The following is a 22639-nucleotide window of genomic DNA, read 5'->3' on the forward strand; positions in this document are numbered from 1 at the left end:
AGACTCTGCTGCTTCATGCTCTAAAACAAATAACTGACTTTACCAACTTCCATTCCTTCTCTCTCACAAAAATTGCATGTATTATGCACTGTAATACATTTTAAGACAAGATTTTTCAAGGATTACTACATGAGGTTGATGTTGGCTTAAGAGCTCAGTAGTATTACATTCTTCTCTTCCCTTTTTAGTTTAAAAAAGAAATCATGAAAGTGCCCAAAGTACAAAAAAAAAATTCATTAAAAGAATTCCCCTTAAAACTGTTTTGAACAAAACCAGTTTTTGGCTAAGCCAAAGACATTTTGTCTAAAATATGTAAAATCTTTCCCCTTTATAAAAAGATTGATAGAGGAAAGGTATCTGCCCTATATATAGGAGCTACCGAGCTTTTCAGCATAAATGTCTTTGAGATAATTTTGCCCATAGGTTATTTGAATTCTAAAAAAAGGTGTCTTTTACAAAGCCTATTCCCTTTCATCAGATTCTGGCCTCCCAGTCTCTAGAAGGAACTTCTGTCTAGCCCCTTGCTTTTTTCCTTCTGATTTTCTTTCACTGTAATTTTCATCTTCTGTTTTTATAATCTTGCTATTTGTACTCACTATTCTTTCCTCCCCCATACGCTGGTTTAAATATTCCAGTCCCACTGAGATTTTTATTCCAACCTCCTCCCTCATCTTCTTTCATTTCTTAGACTTTTTTTATCCTGGTGCCTTTTTTTTCCTTCTTAAAATAATGTTCAGGGAATTGAGAAACCAAAATGGCTCACATTACCACTGAGGCATCTCTAAATGGCAAATAAATAAGCCCTTTGAATAGTGACATTCATTCCAACAAGATGCCAAAACATTATAACAAACAGCAAGATGAACATGTGCACGCCCTTCACGCTGCCATGGCACGGACCTCCCTTCTTCCTCACCGCAAGTCCGAGAAAAGACCAGAAGAGCTGAAATGTCCAAGATTTCCAACCTGTTAAGCCCAGGGGAAGAAAAATTAATTGAAACCCTTGAAACTCATTTGGAGGAGGCAGAGAAGAGCAATCAAAACCTTTTTTTTGGGGCCAAGTTGACTAAGGCTTTTCATCAGAAGATTACCTAAAAGCCAAGATTGTTCCAAGCACTGTACAAGCACAGCTGCAGTCAGCTCCTGAGAGCTCGTTACCTCATAGCAAAATAAACATAATGATGAGACACAAACATGAATTTCTTGATGATGCTTTAGTGAAGGGAAAGATACAGGACAAAATCTGGCTATCCTTTCCCTCTCTGGCTCTCCTTCCCCTACAGCCACAGGACAGAAGCAAGACAATTTACAGGTCTAATTATCCTCTGCCTTTTTGGCCTTGCTTCCACAGTAGGTGATTCTGAGGGTCCTGAGTAAAGTATCTCAGCTTGGGTCTAATTTTTGTTTTTTTCTTTCAAAGCAGAGATCTGCTTGTGCAGCTCACCTTCTGAGTGGGCACTGTGAGAAATACTGTGCCTGGTAGAGACTTGTCTAGGAACTGATGAAAGCCAAACAATTCCTTCCTGATGCTCTTCTATCCCCTTTCTACTCTTAATCATCGTGCAATAAATGCCATTTAAGCAACAAATCAGACTGCATGGTCTAGTTTCAGTGTTCCAATCTCAGCATTTTGCAAAACATCCTCCTCAACATGCTGTAACTGGTTCACAGACATGGTTTGGATGTACATATGCAGCCTGCAAACAAGGTGGAAGTGGTACTGACTGGTTTCTAGCCAACAGGAAATAAATGTACATATCAACAAAGCTTAAAAAAAACCAAAACAAAAACCAAACAAAACCAGCTTATTCACTAAGCATGATACTCTTATGTCAGGGCAAGTCATTGTATTCACGTTTCCACACATTAATTGCACAGAAATTCTCTAATTAGAACCCAGCAAAGTGATGATACTGGAATGACTGCACCAGAATTTCAAAGCCAGTAACCCAATTATGTCTCCTCCTAAAAATGAGCAGTGAATCTCGTTCAATAAAGCTATCCACATAAGACATAAAGGGCATTGATGGAATTTAAAAATATTTGAGGAATCCTAACCATTTTTTAGTATTTTGCCTACCAAGTTACTGTATTTATACCAGAAATGCTGATGGTTACTGCTTCTGCAATTGGAAAGTTTTTTAGTCATTTCCTTTGCTACAGGAGAAAAGAAATGCCTCTCTGCAGAGTACCAGAGCTGGAAATTACATAGGCACCAAGTGTAAAGGGTCACTGCGCCTCCTTCTGAACTCCATCACTCTCCTACAATTCCAACCTTTGCTCTTATCAGCAGAAGCTGCTAAAAATTAGCAGAGTCAAAGTAGTGGCTGAATGAAATATTTTAAAATATTTTAACCCACAGGCGGTGACTTTTCCTAGGACTTCACCAGGGTTATAAATAAAATATCTAATGCAAGACTCTCAGAAAGTCCAAAATGCACAGAAATTTAAAATAACAATATAAAATGAACAGTAGACTGGCAATGACCTTCCTTGGCTTTAAAAGTAGGTCCTTGGTCTGCCCTAAATGAAGAAAGGTCACTTGTAAGAGCAGCATACTCAGTTGGACTATAAAATTTTTGTAATGCCTTAACCCACCTCTCCATTGCCTTTGTTATAAACACAGAGAGGTCACACTTGGGGCTGCCTTCCATTTTGGAAGCAGCTCTAGCGTGGGAGAGGTTGCTTCAGGCAGACCACTGCTGGCAAGTTCACTGTTAGAAATGGCAGTGAAATGACAGAAATCCCTTAAAAAAAATTATACCTTTCTAGTTCTAAAGAAGGCATAAACCCAAGGAATTATGGAAAATGATGCAGTATTATATTGATGTACTTTCCATTCCTCGCTTCTCTGCATTTTCAGAGGAGCAAGAAAGGCCACTAACATTTCAAATGTAAAATTGATGTCCAGTTTTTAAAGACATGTGACTGAGCTGGTGTAAGAATAGGATGGTGCTAATCTGTGGTGATTTGAATAAACACAACTCAACCTCCATATATTATTAAAACACCCTGGCTCTGCTCACTCTCTCTCAACTTTCTTTAATTTGTGTGGTCACCGCAATAGCTTTAAAATCATGAGCTCAACTGCAAGGTTTACTTTCATTTCTAAGATCCAAAATTAATACCACGGCTTACAGCCCTTGGAATATTTATTGCTTAGAACTTGAGCCACATGTGCAGTCCAGTATTTTTCCAGCAGAACAATACCATATCTGCTCAGTGTGCGTGTGAGGACAGCATTACAGCCTAAGGCAACTAAGCCAACAAAACCCACCGTGTGCACACAGCTATGCCAACAGCAGCTTTGCCCAGCCTGTATCAATCAGGGAGGGGGCACAATTACATTGTCAGAAAAACTTGAGACATATATTATTTAGAGTAGATAACACTTGACTTAAATAGCCAATTTCAACACTGTTAACCTTTAAAGGAAATAACAATTTCAATGCTCCGAGTGCTCAAGAAAGGAGAGAGGAAAAAGCACATCTTGGGATTTTTTCCAAAGCACTTTTTTTTTTGACAGTAAGAGTGAGGGAGATGCTGTCCATCCCCCGGTAGAAAGTACCTCAAACATCCAGTTACAGAAGTCAGCTTAGACACAAGGGACTCCCAAAGGAGTACCTAAATAAAGAGACATGCAAAGGACTTTCTTACTATTTTTATTTTTAATTTCAGATCCCAGATTACATGCAGTGATATCCTGGACAGTACCTTGTACATGTGAAACACTTCAATAACTGGCAACTTTAGTAATAGCAGCAACAACTTCTATTTTCAGTACTACCTCAAAAACAAAGGCTTAAAATAACACACATTCAGCTGAAAACAAAGGAAGTGTTAATACCTGGCTCTCTCATAATGCTTTCTATACATAAAACTTAAGAGTACAGTAAAGTCTTCTTTTTTACTCTGGGAACTCTGAGATAAAATGAGGACATAAAGCAATGAATTCAGACCCTGGTCAAAGTTCTTACTGGATGAGCTAAAAAACTGAACCTGGGCTTTCTCTTTTCCAGTTCTGTATCACTTTTGCTCAGAAAAAAAGTAATGCAAATCTATTGGTGTACTATACACAGAGAAGCACTACTACTGCCAGGAAATAGGCATTCTGCAATGTCAGTTCACCTATGAACAGGAATGATTATCAAGGACAAATAACCAAAAGCATACAGTGTATAGAGGATCCTCTTTAGAATTAAACTATTAGTTTAATGTCATGTTTAATTCCATGCTTAACCCCATTAAAGCTAGCAGACTGTTTTAGACAATGCTCAGAAACATGAAAACGTAGCAAAACTTACCTTCTCGTGATTTTCTATCAGGATTTCAACGACGATATTCTGAAACTTCAGGTCCATGATGGCCGCTACAGTTTCTTCCTGTGGCCTCATTAAGGTTGGTCCAAATACTACCCCTAGGTTTGCCACAGTCATTAGATTCCTCTTGGCATGCTTTGAAACACTTTTTGAAAAGAATTGAAGGAAAAAACAGGAAATAAGTTATGAAAAATTTCCATTACTGTTGGAAACTGCAGTCTACAAATGAAAACATTACATTTCCTTAATATATGTTTTAGAAGTTTGCTTTGTGCAAAGTTTCTTCAAATAAAGTCTTACTAAATTCTGGAAAACTGAAAAGCCATTCTTCCACTGGAAACTTACAAACAAAACCAGCTTCTTACTGAACTTAAATGTATTAAATGCACTTAGCCTTGGACCAGGGCAAGTGTGAAACCAACTTAAATTTGCTAACAGATCTCCGCTATTCCCTTTGCCAGAATTTGTGAAAAGAAACTATAACGTTCCCTTTCTCACTTCAATCAAACCCTCAGCTGCTGGCAGGACTGCTAAAATAAATACTTCTATGGCTTCATTAACGTCTTAGATTTCTGCCTTTCCCGCCAAAATACGCACAGCGTGAGTCCCGCATCTTGTCTGCTTTTGCACGTTTGGCTCTTGGGTTGAGGATGACAGCATCAAAATGGGCTTCAGCTCCAGCCACGCTCCACTAAAGCCCTTTGTAGTTAAAGAAAGGTAAAGACAAGAATTCTGACAAGGAAAGCAGGTCATACCACTTACTTTGCTAAATGTTTCACCAAAATTTCCAGCATCTCTTTGTTCTTTTCTGGGAGTTTGTGGACCAAGAAGTGAACAGCATTGACTCGAGACTCAGGACTCCCACTTTCTACGGGACAGAAATAAATATCTCAAAAATAAAATTAAAATAAAATAAAATTCACAGAAACACAAACCTTCTCCCACCCCTGCATGGAAACACACTGCACACACTTTGCTTCACCACTTATGTATCTCCAAACATAGCAACACTGAACATATGTGCTTGTTTTCACAAGTAATATTGTTCTAGAATTATCAACTTATTTGGTTATTTTGAGAACTCATCTTTCAATCCACCTGCAAAAGGATGCTTTTGTTCATTTATTTTCAAAGATTGACAGATGCAGTTATTGTTTTGCTGCATTGGACTCATCTGCTTACAAATACACGGCAAGGTGAGGAGTGATGTTACTGAGTGCTGCAGAGAGGAACTGTACTGCTTTCCATTTTAGCATCATTAACTGATTGTCCCCATGATTAGAATTCAGCTTTGCTGGTATTGTGCAGCTAATGATGCTGCATTTATGCTACCTTGCATTGGAAACAGCATGCAGATCTATATGCTTAGAAAACCTAATGACCTCTGAAGACACAGAAGAATAAACATGCAAAAAAACCTACTGAGAATACTATGACAAAGGTTCTGAATAACAATGGCATCTCTAGTATAGTACAGAAATAAAGATAAGCAAAGAATTTTTTATTTTTGTCAGTTGCATGTTAAATTGAATAATTTTGGCCCCGACAGGTTTCACTGTACACAGATGAAACCAAGAATCTGTAAAAGATGAAAATAAACCATCTTCCTATTTCTCAAACTTGCATTAAATCACAAAATTACATCTTAGTAGTGGTTATAACAACAGGAATGGACGTATTTCTATTGCCTATAATAATACTTACTAGAAAGTTCAGAATGAGAAAAATTTAGAATCTATTCTGAATGCAAGAAGTTTTGACATGAGGACCACTGATCAGGTCCCATTTTTCTCTAAGGCAACTTTGATTGCCAAGTGTATTTCCTATAAAGTACCACCATATTTCTTCAGTGCATATTCCTTCAGATTTCTGTTTCTTTGCATATTGCTACACATTTTAGGGCTGTATTTTATTCTTTTGCAGTTAACACCCCTGCACAGATGGCAAGAAAAAAGGCTACCAAAAAGCAAAACATTTAACTTCTAGTGAGTTACTCAAAATTCTCAAAGAAAAAATAGGCCTTCTTTAAAGTGAGACTATTTTATGTATATGTGAAATCACAAATTCTAATTAAAGAATGGCTAAACAATTTTTTACAAGATACAGCCAAAGCTCATATAGTTTCAATCTATACTGATACCTATAAAGAGAACAAAATTGAAGGAAAACCTTTTAATTTTGGCTCCTCCTCCAATAGTTTCAGAGAAAAGGATATTCCTTGCTATTTCCAGTGTTGATTTTTTTATAGCCAACATAGGAAACAACACTGACAACCTATTTTTGAGTATACTGTAACTAAGATCTGCAATGTTGATTAAATTTCCCTCCCCAGAATCAACTCCTTTACTGAGCTGTTTACTTATGAACACTGTAACGTCTGAAACATGTAACTTCAACTGAATTCCTTTACTGAAAGAGACTATAAAATAAAGAAAAATAAAGTGAGAAACTGCTGGCAAAACTTCAGAAGTCAAGAAATTATTTTAACACTTTCCAATACAAATGTGAAAACTCACCACGAAGGTAAGGATGTCAAATTTTGTTTAAGCACTTGCCTGCTAACATGTGCTTTGGCAACAAATTTCCTGAGCTAATTCTCATTTTGAATTAAGGACCAGAAGAAAACCCATTCTGCAGTCCTGGAAAGTCATTATAGTAATCTGAAGATGATAAAGCAATTGTCTCAAAGTTTATTTTAATTTTGCTTTCCACAGTCTGCCAGAAGTGCTACAGGCTGGAAAGAAAATCAGCTAAATATCTGTTTGATACTTTGCCAAAAATTTTCTTACACAGTTTCCCTCTATCCTCTTCCAAAAAAATTCCGTGTACACTAGATACCATACAACTGAGCTACAAATGCTGTTGTGTCTTCTCCAAGTCTGTATTTGAACTGCCACAGTGTAACCTGGCCTGCTCTTTCCTTTCCTCTCATACACGAGGAACATTCAAGCCAGCCTGCACACAGAGCTAGCAAGGCACTGAAAACAAGAGTCAGGCAGCTGTGCTTTAAGGACTCAAATGAGCTCAGATTAGTGTACCTTTTGCTAGGCTTCATGCTCTTTATAAATAGAAGGCAAAAAAAAAAAAAAAATCGCAGATTAAGTAGATGCTTATTATACAATTAAGATAATAAGAATAAATGTTTACAGTGGCTATCCAAAAGTTTTTCCATAAAAGTAAGAGCTGTGCTATGCAGTCACATTATATGTGACACACTAGAACTAAATACTGATTAAAACATATTTTTAAATAATTTCTTATTTCTTCCTGTATTTTTACTGGAATGAAGCATTTTTCTGAAATTGCATTTGCAGAGTGCTCCTAAGGTCACAACAGCACAACAAAAGATTTCTAGTTGAACTACAGTCATGTATTTACTGGCAGGAACGATGAATTCTCCATGCAATTCGTATGTCATCAGTGGCTCTGGAAGGCTTCTGTAAAACAAGGATGACATAAAAATTTAACTATATTTTCTTCTAGCTGCATTTACTCTAAGCAGGAAACCTTTTTAACATTCAGTAGCATAATCCTCATACTGCAAGTAACCACTGTTACAGAGGCCCCTGAATTCAATGACTTCTAGAATAAATGGAAAACTTGGTATTATCAGGAAAACAAGACTAAATGCCTCCATTCACCTTCCATGAGCTGAAGTGATGCCTCCAGTCTAACATAAGATACCTTGCCAATTTTAACACCGAGATTGTTTCTCAGATGAAGATTGTACACAAATACTCTGCAATTCATTCTTCACTAGTGTTTTTTGCACACTAAGAATCCCAAGTCAATGCCTTACTGGAAAAACACTAACATCTTAACAACAACCACCATCACCAGAGTTAAAACCATTTATTAAATTGACTTTACTGATGCTCATGAAATACTGGAGTAAATACTCGGATGGGAAATACTGTAGGGGAGAAATACTTCATCATGTACACTTTTTTTTTTTTAAAACTTTTCTATACTCTGTATTATAAAGATACTCTTGTATCTTTATAATAATTCTTCAGCACTCATTGATAGTGGTTGTAGTAACATTTCATTTAATAAAAATAGCAGATTAATAGTACTATGTTTGTGTTACACTACAAGAGATACACAAAAGTGCAACACTATGTTCTTAGGCAATTTAGTAAAATAGCTTGATCAGGAATTGGCAAAGCCATTTGAATAGAGAACAGATTTTAAATTCTTATTTAAAATTTTTAACACTCAAAATATTATTACTACTGCACACAGAACATTAGAGCAAGAGTCAGAAGGAAAAGAGGAAAATATTAAAAATTTCTCAGCCTTTTCTCTTTCCATTCTACCACACTGAAACACAAAAAGGAAACAAATTTTAACAGTCTTAGCTAACTTTCAGTATGACTCTCAACAAGTTTACTACCAATTCAGGTTTCTGAACCATTAGTGAAATGCTTCTGTGTCTAACAGTAAAGTGTTTGGGGGCTTGTCTCATATGAAGGTGTTCGTGTTGCTAAAGTATTTTGCTTCCCCCAAGACAAATAACAAATATGGTACGTGCACAAAATGAGCTCCTATTCTAAAATGTAGCAAAACTAACCAGTTTTTAGCTTAACACACTGCATAGGAGAATTAAAATAAGAATTTATAATCTAAAAAACCAAATAAACAAGAGACAGCCTTACCGCAGATACTGCTTCAGAGCACTAGTAATTGTCTTCACTTCCCAATCTACTGAATTTTCCAGGTCAACTTCATTGCAGGTTTTTGAATCTAGAAAATAATCAGAAAGAGAAGAGGGACGTGAAAAAAGGGAATTCTAAATCAGTATGGCCTACATGAACAGCAACACATTGACTTTGACCACCACATATTTGCTCACATGAACGTAGAAGCAACATCCTTTTTATTATTATTAGGTGATATGAGGAGACCAAATATCCAAACGTGTTCATAAATTCCATCCATTTTCATATTTTGTTTTTCAAACTATTTACTGCTGATTTTTTTTCTTTAATGAAGGATTAAAAATCACCCTTATGTAAAAAGATCTCTATAGCAATTGAAATTTTCACACCTCTAATTAAACAGAGGATATACACAAACACAGAAGGATATACAAAAACAGTTAAGGGAAAAAAACCCTCTAAGAAGAATTTATCTTTCAGTCTTTTCTTTCTTATTGAAAGTGATAAATCCTTTCCATAGTTATGCCTGTAAACTGTGGATGAGAACAGTCAAAGTGCAGCATGACCCTCTGCATTGTGTGAAAACCTTTAAGAGGTGCTTCCAAAGTAGGAAAAGGAGTCTTCACTGAATGTTTGCCTTACTTGATCAATTTTAGCCACTGGACAAGAAATACTTGTTTGCTCAACCATTTGGCAGGTTCACAGAACTCCCACCTTCTCCCAGGTTAGTTGGTAGAGTCTTGGAACAAGACATATCCCAGCGAAAGGTTTGTCTGATTGACCCATCAAGTTATAGCGTTTTTGACAGAAGATAGAAAACAACACAGCACACACACACAGAGAATGTTTTGCAATCACCAAAACCCCCTTTTGGCCTGAGAGCAGGAAGCCACAGCTAGCTGACACAAGAGGAGCACACGTACATGGCCAGCCTAGCCCAATGTATTTGCTGACTTTCCTGTTATTATTTACTGCTACACATTGCCCTCAGTCACTGCAGTGAACGGCAGCAGTGGCTGACACAGATTACGTGGGGACCCGTTCATACAATTCAGAATTCATTTATTACTTGGCTTGTCAGACAAACGACAGACACATTTAAAAAATCAAATTAGGATCCCTGATTAAAGGTGCAGTCCTTTTACCAGGACTAAATAATTTTGTTCTAAAAGCTGTGCCAAGCAATTATTTCTGTAACTGAATATTCTCCCTCATTATATCAATTATTTAAATCTCATTTTAAAATACAGGTCAGATAACATTTTCTAGCAAACTGTTACTAGCCAACCACCACCCAAAATACTCAGGATTGTCTCAGATATAAGCTTCTTTTTTTCTCTTTTTAGCATGCTAGCTGCTTCCATGTTCAAATTCTCTTTTTTGAGAAGAAAAATTAATCTCCTGAATTAATTAAATAAAAACTGCCATCACATCAGAAGCTAGAAAAATCTATGGGGGTTTTGTTACTAAACCACTATGTAATATCCAGTTTTTAAATAGCTGCTTCACAATCATCAACCTCCTTTACATTCAAAGTATGCACTCTGTTCATTGAAATTTGTTGATGGATTTTGGGAGGAAAACAACAGGCGTCTGAATTCCAAAGCAAGCCTCGTAAAATAAAAAATAGAAGGTATTGTTGAAACATTTCATTATCTCTTGGAGGAAAAGAAAAGAAAAAAAATCAGCCCTGCTACCAACCCCCAGTTTGATTGTAGAAGCCATCAAGATTTAAAGACATTTTCTTCATTTTTGGTTTGCCATTTGCTTTACATTGCTCTGTGTCCCACCACCCAATGGATTTCATTATTCCTGCTCCATTTTTCCCCCTCTACTTCAAACATCCCAGACCATTGTAAGAACTGGAACTTCAACCAGATTTAAAAAAAAAAAAAAATTACTCTATGGTTGTTTTCATGCTACTTGTTCACATAACAGCCACTGTGCACTGAAGGGCAACTTCATGCCTATAAAACTGACCGTGCACATTTAAGAACAGCTTTTGACAGAGCAGCTCTAAATTTTATGCAAATCTTTCTGAAAATAAGAGAGTCAGAGTTTATAAAAATTGTCCAGTTCACTAAAGCTGGTTAGGAGGAGACTCTCTCTGCTTTCATATGCAGTATGCCCACTGTAGGTGTGCATGCATACTGTCATCTACCGTATGTAAAACAACAAGGAATTCCATGTCATTGTTTTGAAACCTGCTCGTTTTGGGAAGGCAGAAGCACCTGAAAGCTTCCTTCTACATGTAATATCTGGTATTGTTGACACCAGACAGCATCAGAAATCAAACCTGAACTCATCAGTAGAAACTGCAAGTCCTCAGCAGTCATTTCCCACAGGCAATGGTCCATCTGAAAGCTGATCTATGCAGTGGCTTGTACAAAATCTATGTAACAGTGTGCAGGAAATGAGCCACATCAGATCTATAACACAGATCATCGATGAAACAGGAACTGGGCCCCCATGCACTTCCAGAACTGAGACTCCTGATGGCACACTGAAGAGCTAATAACACATTTCCATAATATTGGAAGTTCTAGCTTTCTATCCCTGTTTACAATGAGATGTCTGGTTAATTTAACATTTTCCCTTAAAAGGCAGAGAGTGTTTTCCTCACCAGATGCCTGCCTTTCAATTTAAACAAGATTATTGCTGCAAAATAGCACAATACCAGTTACAGGTAACTTCATGGACTAAGTTAATTGTAAAATTAACTTTTTTTTTTTTTAAGTAGAATTGTATATTTGATTGCTAGGCCTGACTTTGCAGAGACTTAGCTCCACTAGATTTTTGCATTACAGATGAAAATCTATGCATTCCTAGTACTAGAAAAGCATATGTTGGTCTTCTCATACTCTCTTGACTCTCAGTGTACTTTCCAAAATTTTACAGAAAATATTCTGAAAAAGAGACAAAACTACAAAAAAAAAGAAATTACATCCCTGGTTACCATTTGGAAGACTCTTCTTTCACATCGGGCCTTTCCAACTGTGAACCTCATGGTTAAGGATAGGTAACTTTAAATACTTTGAAATTTTATCAAACATTTTAAAATACAGAAAGTTAATATGAGATTTTTATGATTCTGAAAAATCTTTCATATAAAAGGGTATCTAAGAGTATGCCCAGAGACAAAGGATTAAAGATTAATCAGTCATTTTAAATTCTCTGTACCACTGTATATCAAAAAGGAACCCTCTTTGTTCTTCTCTGAGGACAGACAGATAAAGAGCACAATAGGATCACTTTCAACAAATCATCAGAAAAGAGCACCTGCTTGAAGCCTAACTTTTTCCTGCTCAGTATTTTGCCTCATCTTGATACCACTGTATTCTTCCTATGTCAAATAAATACATGAAACTTGGGAATGACAGAAAAATGTTTCAGATTTAAAAAAATAACTAAAAGCAGATGCTGGAATTCCCAGTAAACTCTTCCAGCTGCTACTGAACCACTGGCAACCTGAGTCTATTTAATTTGGATACCAGTAATGGCAGCAAGGAAAATCTGCCTGCCAGACCTGCACGCCCAAGCTAAGCCAGCAAGAATAAAACTGAAAAGCATCTCATGATATCAAATGCATTTAATCAAGGCTCTCTGAGTGACAGCACGTCATTCTCCCCATGGTCAATGGCTAAAGATGGTTATTGCTTACTGAGGCTAATCTCAACACAGATAAACAACTATGAAAATCTGTTATATATCAGTCATTTTTATTAATCCTAGTTCGTATTTCCAAGAAGAATCTTTTTTCTATAATACTTTAAAGGTTTACTAATGGAGTACTTCAGGGTGCTGTTAATATTGATTAAAGTAAGACACCATAAATTAATATTTAGCAAGGTCATTATGACAGATTGATATGACATGCAGGTCCTCAAGTCTCAAGATGTCTTATCATTTCTGAGGAGACAGCCTGTTTGAAAAAATAAAGGAAGGAAAAGAAAAAGTCTTACAGGTGGCACTGAACTGACAGCAGCATATAATATAAAAGCGCTTTGTCATTCACATAATGTCTGGGGTAATGAAATGAATTCACTTTCTGGCTTCCTTCAGTTTGCAGTGCCAAAGAACACTGTGTTATCAGCACAGATGGAGCATGCATGGTTCTGGAGAAGAGCCTGGTGCAAACTGCAAACAAGCTTCTTTGCATACCAATGAATCCCTGAGAATCAGACCTTTGCTGTCAAGTGACAGGTTTGGAAGCTCTATAAAAATGAACTAATCCCAGTGGTCTTGTCTGACTGCATGTACTGTCAGTGCTCAGGACAAGAAATGGGGGAACACGGCACATTTTGCAGTCATGGCTACTACTTTGGTGAGAGATATCAGGCAGATGAGGGATTTCATCCAGGTGCCAATATTTCTCTCTTCGCCCCCCCCCCACCCCCCCCACCCCCAGGGACAGCAGAGTGGCAAGAGAACTCCAGTCACTGGAATTAAAGATGCATCAACATTTCCAGAAAATAAAGGGAGAAAAAAGTTTCTGAGAATTATTTCAACTATCTAGGTGTAAAAGAGCCTAAGATGTTACCCACATATAAGAGCTATACAACAAAGTTTACAAAACCAAATCCTTTCTCCATCTGTCTCCTGCCTTGACACACAGTTGTTGTTAATACATATAGCATATCCCTCCTCTTAAACCAAATAACTCTTTGATGGTAGGCTTAAACAGTCTTATTTTGCACAGTGATTAACTAAAGACACACACAGGTGTGTACATTTGTACATTCTAGACAAGGGAGAAGGAAAGTGGAAATGTCAAACAATGAAGCAACTAGCTTCAAACTTTCCTGACTTTGGTATTTTGAATTTTCTGATCAGATCCTTCAACTTAGGCTGCTTTAATCCCACTTACATCAACCTTGCACAAAGCACATGCTTTGCTGCTACACATCCCATATTAGTTCTTAGTTTATTCCTACCAACTAATCTAGGTCTTTCTAAAGTAGGAAAACTTACAATGATATGGTGATTATTTGCATGGACTAGAGCAAACTGCTGGCAAGTGCTTTAAAAACTAAATATTGACAGTAAAACAACATGAAATAAAATATTGAAGAAGTATGTATAAAATAGAGGCATACCCATCAACAAACTCAGAAGTCTCTGGACCTTTGAACTCACCCCCACAACTCTGTACAATCCTTGGTCATTTATACCTATTATGTAAAAAAAAATAAAAAAAGCATGAGATCAACCACAGTCAAATTTGGCATTAAAATTTTTTCCCCAGGCAACAAATTCTCTTCAAAGACAGACAGACTACATAGCACATTATAAATAAAGTATTACAAGAATCCTTTTGTTACTCTGTGTTTTTAAGACAAGTTCACGTTATGTTTTGATAAAGGTTTCATGTACCTCAATTCTAGTTCTGAAACTGGGAGGAGAAGCAAACAGGGACAAACCTTTGCTTGAAAATAAATAAATAAATAGATTGATAAACAAACAAACCACTGTCTAATTTCAAATTTTTTAAATTGCATTTTGGGTACATTGACCTCCACATTCTAATAAAGCAAGAACTGAACCACCAAATGCTAAATTAAGACTTCTTCAATAAATTTAACAGTTTCTTTTTTTTCCTCCCCAATATGTGGTGACTAAAAAACTTTGGATGAAGAAAAACTTAAGCCTATTTCCAGTCCTCAAAACCAGTACTTTTTCAAGTTTATAAATGCTTTCCATCTAACATACAAGGCCTCATTCCAAACCCACCGTGGTCCACAGAGGAGTTACATCCAGAGACACCACCAAAAGCTCCTGAACAGTTTTGCTTGGGATGAACAGAGGAGCCATAACCAGTGCAGTATTTTCAGTCCCCTACTCCCATTCTTTATGGACACTGGACCACTCTCCTGGCATTCCTCTGTGCCCTTCCATTGTATCACACACATTCATTTCTCTACCCCTTTTCTTCCCCTGTTTTTGCTTTCCTTTACATTACCTAGTTTTATCCCCAGGGAAGTAAAACTGTGAATATAAATTGAATAAAAATGGGAGGGAGAGAAGGGGCAGGGAAGAAAGAGGGCAAAATAAGGTACCTCTTTGCTGCATTGTTTCAGAGCCCATATAGTGGGAGGTAAAATACTACACTACACAGATGTTTGAGAGGCCTCACAAAAAGCAGCCATCTACAAACACAATCTACCTTCATAATCAGACTGGCCTGGAAGAGTAGAAATGCCACAAAATACCTGTGTTTCTACTCCAAGGAAATCTTTTCAAATAACAGATTACGTGGTATTCTTATTCAAAATATCCTTCAACAAAGGAAGAATTGTGGAGAATTCCCAGCTTCAATACCAAGCTGTTCCAACCCAGAGAAGGAAAATTAAAGCCAGTCATATGAGAAAAAGTTTCTTCCCAAATAAATATTAGATGAAGTATGTAAAAATCATTAGCCTTTTAATGAATTACTGTCAGACAGAGCCATAATACACAACAGTAATTCTCAATATGGTAGAGAGAACTTGGCATTTTCTACCTCCTCCTCTTGCCTAGACTTGCTACATCTTTTCTCTCTTCTCACAGTCTGCAGCCTCCTCGGCCATCCCAGATCCTTGAGCCTGCTGAAGACCTCCCTGTCAGCACCTTTTCCTCTGCCCCCGCAGGGAGCTGACAGGCTACAGCTGCAGCTGCTCCTTCCCTCGGTTGCTCCATCTAGGCAGAATCAGCCCTTTTTTCCTCCCCAGGTTGCAGGCACCACTGGAATGGTGCTGAGTCTTAAGCTGGATGCCAGGTTCAGAGCTGGCTCAAATTAACAGAATAAACCAGATCTCCTCTATTTTATCTGTGCTCATCAAAACACACAACTCTGGAGTATCCCCACAGTTCAGCTGTGCACAAAAGAATGAACTGAAGAAAAACCCAGCTATGTGGCCACAACACTATTCTTCTCAAAATATGAAGTTATCAACACAACCAAATAAGTTTTCCAATGATGCCTAGAGCAAGTATAATAGCATGCTATGCACCACTTGGAGACACTAAAAAAAACCTCAACAATATAGTCCTTGATACACTCCAAACAACAATGCACTACAAATCTGTCCTGAGAGCAGCAAATACTTTTTGCTTCAAACTTCTCAGAGGTGTACAGGGAAATTCTGGTACCAAACTAACACCAAGCTTTGCCAAAATGCATCACACTTTTTTTATGCAATGTCTTCTACTACTTTTAGTACCACAGAACAAGCCTTCTGCATCATATGCAAGATGCTAAAATACTGTCACACTCAGCTTTTGCTTATCTCAGGAGCTGATTTGTGACCTCCTATGCGTCTAACATTAAAACTGGGGGGAACCAACCGTGCTGACCCCAAACATACATTTACGGGCTTAGAAATAATCAAGGTCAAACCACAAAACCTATTGCTCAGTATTAAAACAGACAGGATAATGCAGAATTCTCTGAAAAATGGCAGTGTTGAAACCATGACAATCCTCCAGCAATAATCATGAGTCTGTGATAGAGATTATCAGATAATTGATCGGTTTCAAATTCATCAACCCAAAAAAAGCACAGCTAATTGCTAGCAGACATCAAGGAGCGCAAAGAGGCATTAATATTTCAACATAGTTTTAGATGATACCTTTAAACATACTTCCAAATGATGTTTTATTTAAAATATACAAACCTAGTTTGAAACAGTCCTATTTCTGATTTAATCTGCACATTTCAGATCTTCAGCACACCCAGCACTGATAACGCTTGGCATTTACAGAACACAATTGACAGGATGACTCACTGCAAGGAATAGCTCACCACTGACTGAAATGCTGAAGGGTTCAGACGCTCTGTCTGCCGGCTCAACCACTACTGGCAACCTGGAGCAGTAAAGCCCCACAGCACAACTTCCTTCATATTTACATTATCTCAAGATGTTTGGCTGCCTGATACCAGAACTTGGCACAGGTACACAGTTTGTGAAACATGCTTAGAAATGTAAGGTATTGTAAGCAAGACAGTAATTTATACTATTGTAAGCAAGGTACATAGTAGGCAAGTTTACTTTGCAACCGGCACTGTGCACAAGGCTGACACAGACTTGCAATATAGCTGCAAATACAACTTTTTATACCAAAATCCATGGCACAGAAACAGCCAAACAAGTGACACTCTAAATGCAAGGTAATGACAGAGGGGTTTGTCACTTGCAAAGGTTTTCTACTCCCTCCTCACCAGGTACTATCTGCCTGAGGAGCAGCCGGCCCGGACACGCAGCTCAATGCTGCCATCTCTCTCTGCAGCTCAGATTGGCAGCTCCAGTAGTTCTAAACTCAAGACAAACACTGCTTCGGCAAACACTTCACCCATCACGTCCCCTCAGAAGGTACAACCAACTACTTGCACACAAAAACGTGCACAGAGCCTTTACTAGTGGAGCAAACAGCTTTGGTTGTTTCTATAAACATCTACCCCATTCTGTTATTCTCAGTAGAGAATAATAAATTAAATACTCTGAACAGAATCCCCAAATGCTCTCTCCAAGACAAAACACAGGTGCACATCCAACCAGCAAGGTGCTCAGTATGCAAGAGATGGGGTGCATATCCTGATACCTCAGCATCTCCTACCGGGTAAAGCACAGCCAATAACTCTTGGACAGCAATGCTGAATCAGAAGCTCACATGCATTTTAACCAAGACACCGATTTTCGTGCTTCTATTCATTCAGAGCAAATAATTCCCTTTTTGGCTTTATAAAAGGGAACATAACTGAGAAAAAAATTATCCAGCCATTGACAAGTTTATGTTCAATATCTCTGTTATGCTCTTCTCTCTCTGAATACCAGACTACTTCTGCTGTGACATGACAAGACTATTCTCAGTTTCCACCCACACTAGACTGTCCTCTCTTTCCACCCACGCCAACCTCACACCCATTATGATTAAAAGAGATAAAAACATGGCACACAAGCACCGTCTCTGAAGAAGCATCTGTCCTGTTTTCTGCTGCTGAATATAACTTGCTTTTGATGTGTTATCATTGAAGTAAAATAACCAAGTAAAAACTGTTTTCAAGAAAAAGCACAGGTAGAAAATTCTGCAGCTTGAGAGATGGATTTTCTTCATCATACAACTATTTGTCCAAATACTTTTGAGACAAGCAACTGAATGCTCTCCTGGCCTCCATTTGTTTAGCTCAACAGACATCAGCAGAAGGTCCTTTAGGGGTTTTTTTGTTTTGTTTTGGAGCAGTTTATTTGGTTTGTTTTGTTTTTTAAATGCAGTTGATGTTAAACTAAGAATCAGTAAACAGAAAATCAACGACTGCTTGAAATGTACTGGACAAATCAATTGGATTGAAACCAAGCTAAATGGATTGTTGAGTTCCTGGAAGGTAGTACCTCACCTCAGTATCTTCTTGGAACCCCAAGAAAAGAAATATTCATCGAACACTGATTTATTTTCTTTCTTGAATACTCTCCAAAACAAAATTAATAGACACAAGTCTTTTTCATTGGCCGTAATTACCACAAAGCACTCTATTAACTGTACATCTTACAAAGGCTGTGTGCAAGGGACAGCAAAGCTGCAAAATATCCAAAGATTTTGGGACCTTTAACCCTCTCCCAAGTATGTTTCAGGGCAGATCCCACCATGGGGAGATGTCCTGCTAACCCATGAAAGCTCATCATTTGTCTTGAACAAGGGAGTTACACAAATATTTTGCACCTTCTTACATGCCCCTAAATCAAGGCATAAAGGACAGAGTGAACTTAAACCTCCAGTTTAACCTATCCACCCACAGCCCTGAGGAGAAAAACCCCCAAAAAAACAACAAAAAACATTTTCCCAAATAGCCACTTCATGAAGAAAATGTTCACATTTTTCCACAGCTGTGTTTTTGTTTCACTTTTCTTGCAGGGTGTCAGAAAAGAAAAATAAAAAAACCAGCCAACCCACTACTTGAAGAAAACTATTTGGACACACTTATAAATAATAAACCAAAATACAGTATACTCCACACTGCTTATAGTAAGGAGGATTCATGAGGTATTGTAAGGTAGTCAGTCACTGTACTGTAGGCCAAAACTACCTTTCATTACATGAGCACATGTACCCTTTTCATTAAATCTGCCTCATTCACTGCAAAGAGAAGATCCAGACTACACTGAGACAGGGTTTTGCAGTGAAGACAACTTATCTGTAGGACGCCAGCTTTATCTGCAATGTTTCCCAGCTGAAATATTCAGAGTGTAAATGCCAGTAACTGAAATTTTAAAGTGATGAGACAGGCAAACTTATCTGAAAAATATTCAAAAGAACAGAATGAACAAAAATAACACCAGACAGAATATGGCCTAATCTGGAATAACATCTTTAATGCATCAGGCAGGACTGATAAAAAAGCTTTAACAAAAAAAAAAAAAGTTAGATACTTCTTGCTGTTTAAATGCAAAATTCTAAGTATCACAAAGGCTGCTTGTGTTCCTAGTAATATTGTACAGTAAGTGTACACATGGAAGACACTGTTTTTCAGTAAGATGCTGCACTGACAGCAAGCATGAACCTGCTCCTCTGTTCATCTCACTTAAGCTGGACTGTGATACACAGAGATTTAAGTATTCTGCCTTGTGCTGTGCCAGCCCTCTAGGAAAAAAAGATTCAATTCCTGAAAAATTCTAAGTGTCCCCTTTAGGAGTTGGAAGGAAAGTCAACAATTTAGGAGGAAACCAAAATGCAAACAAAGAAATTACAACATCTCTTTTAACAAACTGAGACACAGACTGTAACCAAGTACCAACTTTCACACCTTCACCTCTTTTTTAAAAACCACAACCAAACAAGCTGGTTCTCCACACCATGCCATATAAAATGCAGTGAGTCTCAGAGTGGCTGGTCACCACACACTTCAGCAGAGCTTCCGCAAAATCAATCCCAAATACCTCTTGAACACTGTCCCACACTGACTTCTCCTCCATCTCCAGTTCTGGAAGTACAGCAATGAGTATATGCAACAATAAATCCCAACAGATTCTTTGTTCCTGGTGTGATACTAACACCACAAAAAGTACTTCAACATGTTTTGTTAATCACTTGCCTGCTCAGCTCCTGTTCTTCTGTCTTAAGAGACTGAACAGAAATGAAACACTAAAATAAATTACTCTGTTCCAAGAGCAAAGCAAAGGTACAGGCACTGCCTTCAAAACACAGGTTTCTCTTAGCTGTTGTGCACAAACATTGGCTCCCTTTGTCAAGAGAGATGCTATTTCCTACTTGTGAGCACTTCTGGCAAACACATTTCTTGATAGAAAGCCATACATAAAAGGATGGGACTGAACAGACTCCTGTTCTGGTCAGTTAATCAGTGAAATGTCTGCCATGGTAAAGTCGTTTCCAGAGATCTACAGGAGACTTTATCATAAGAGGCCTTCTTCACAGAGCAGACCAGCTGCTTCACCCTCTTCACAAACAGGTTGGGTTGATCATTACCTCGTGTTTCAACAGCACTGATGCACTTTTTGATGATGGTGAACCCTATCTTATCCAATTGTGCACCTACAAGAAAAAAAAAAAGGTTGAACAGTTTTAAAGCACCATTACAATTATGTCTTTCACCAAAAATAAGTCTGGACTCAATTATAAAGCTAGAACTTTTGAGGCAAAACTGTAAATATTCTGAAATTGGTAGAATACATGACTTTTTATAGAGAAATTCTGCTTTTCTCCTTCACAACCGTGCCTAGCCCAAGCAAAGGCTTGTTCTGGTGATAGTGGCTTCAGTGAATCTGTTCACAGCAGCATCCTTTGAAGAATGGGATCTCTGATTAGTTACACATGTTAGCAGATGCAAGATGGAATTTAACAGTACTTACTGCAACATCGACAACATCTGAGAGAGTTCACCAAATGGGACAAGGAAGTACTTATGATGAAAAAACATAATCATCAACAGCAGGGCTTTTACTGAGTCCTACCCTCAGCCAAAGAAATTCCCACACTAAAGATACAGGACACATGTATATCATTTCACAGCAGTTAATGATCTGACTACATGAAAGCAGATGCATGAACAGGACAACAGCTGAGCTCCAGCATTCCTTTGTTGTTTCTATCTTTTTCTTCACATCAAAACTTCATTTAAAAGCTTATATTGCAAAACTGCCCTCCCCCCAAACATCTGGCCTTCTTGCTCCTGGGGACCTGGTCTTGCACCATGAAAAGAAAAAATCTGTGGAAAAATTTCTATTAACACCAGGATCCAGCTTAAATCAGCAATTTCAAGTTCTTAAAAAAGCAGGCATAAATTGCCTCATAATCAAAGAAGGATACCTGTTTTCACTCTCATACTTTGCTAACAGAAGAAAGCTAATGTTGTCTAAAGAAAGCCATCTCTTCTATTTCCATATTTTGGTTTATATTTTAAATGCACACGGTTCAGCTTTTTTGCTGATCTTGACATTCAGCTGCAACTGCTTTTAAAACCGTACTTACACATGCTAACAGAAATGTACACACAATCTGGATTAAGAAATTGTGATGTATTTACATACAAATTCACCCTTGAATCAATTTCAGGCATGAAGTAAATCGACAAAAACAATTAGACTATTTCCCCAGCTTCTGTCCAGTCCTACAATTCTTACATATGTATTGAGTTACTGAGTTAAACCCACTAATTACAAAATCCGTGAGTTATATTCAAAACTCAAGATTTAAATGTAAAATTATTAAGCTGGATCCACAGGAAAACAAAAAAAAAAAATTACCTTTGCCTTTCTCAATTGTAAAATATTAACAAAATCAGCCTTAATGCTAATTTGAATACTTACTTCCCTCTCGTTTTGCATTCGCTCTATTCAAGTTGATGAACAGCTAACACAAAAAGAGTAAAAAAGACATAAATTATTTTAAAGACTTCCATGAAACCAGAAAAAAAGACACCCTCAATCTTAATACTCAGTAGGCACAAATACAGCTGTTTACAGCTAGAACATCACCACCACCAGCAGCTCTAACAGCAAGACCAGAGGTCTGTGCCCCCTCAGAACAATGTTAGCTACAGCCACTGAAATTCACTGTGATTTATGTGGTCCATGTTATTATGTTTCTCCGCAGGTTAATTTCCCTCATAGTTTCAAGCTCACTCAAATTGTTGAGCATTTGATAATTCCTGGGACTTACATCCCAGTTTGGCATTCCCAGAAGTTGTAAACTTGCTAGGGAGTCCAGCTCAGCCAACATGCCACAGTAATAAACACCTCTGCAAATGAAACCAGATTAGTGTAACAATGAGGTCAATCAAACCTACAACTGCTGGGGCAGACATGTGACTGTGTCACTGTCTAGAACACCCCATTATTTCTGGCCCACAAGACCAATATATTTATCATTATAAGAATAAATAGTGTGTTTCAATTCAACATTTCACACCCGTTTCCTGATGGGAGGCAGAAATTAAGCAAATTCATGTACAACCTCAGTTCCATTGACAAGGACTTTTCTGATCTGGTTTAAAAAAAATAATAATAATACCATGTAACTCACTCATGCAAGTTTTGCCACTGGAATGCAGCATGTCAGCATAAGACTAAGTGAACATGCTTATACTAGACATTTTCTACAGCAACAATATTATCACTGGGATGGGAAACCATTTATAAAAATCGATGCTGTCATTACAATGAAAAATTCTCA

The 22639-nt window shown here is 37.6% G+C and overlaps 1 protein-coding gene across 2 annotated transcripts in view; it reads right to left on the minus strand.

Moving 5' to 3' along the window:
- Window positions 1-22639, minus strand: part of ARHGAP10 (Rho GTPase activating protein 10) — a 139936-nt gene that overhangs the window by 45525 nt on the left and 71772 nt on the right. For both annotated transcript variants that reach the window (XM_069012834.1, XM_069012832.1), the window contains 7 exons: window positions 21775-21817; window positions 20435-20500; window positions 14077-14151; window positions 8978-9065; window positions 7698-7756; window positions 5082-5187; window positions 4305-4464 (listed from right to left, as the gene is read on the minus strand). In XM_069012834.1, the coding sequence (XP_068868935.1) occupies window positions 4305-4464; window positions 5082-5187; window positions 7698-7756; window positions 8978-9065; window positions 14077-14151; window positions 20435-20500; window positions 21775-21817 (597 nt within the window). The remainder of the gene's footprint in view (window positions 1-4304; window positions 4465-5081; window positions 5188-7697; window positions 7757-8977; window positions 9066-14076; window positions 14152-20434; window positions 20501-21774; window positions 21818-22639) is intronic.

Source organism: Aphelocoma coerulescens, chromosome 4 (assembly GCF_041296385.1).
Source record: "Aphelocoma coerulescens isolate FSJ_1873_10779 chromosome 4, UR_Acoe_1.0, whole genome shotgun sequence".
Classification (NCBI taxonomy): Eukaryota; Metazoa; Chordata; class Aves; order Passeriformes; family Corvidae; genus Aphelocoma; species Aphelocoma coerulescens.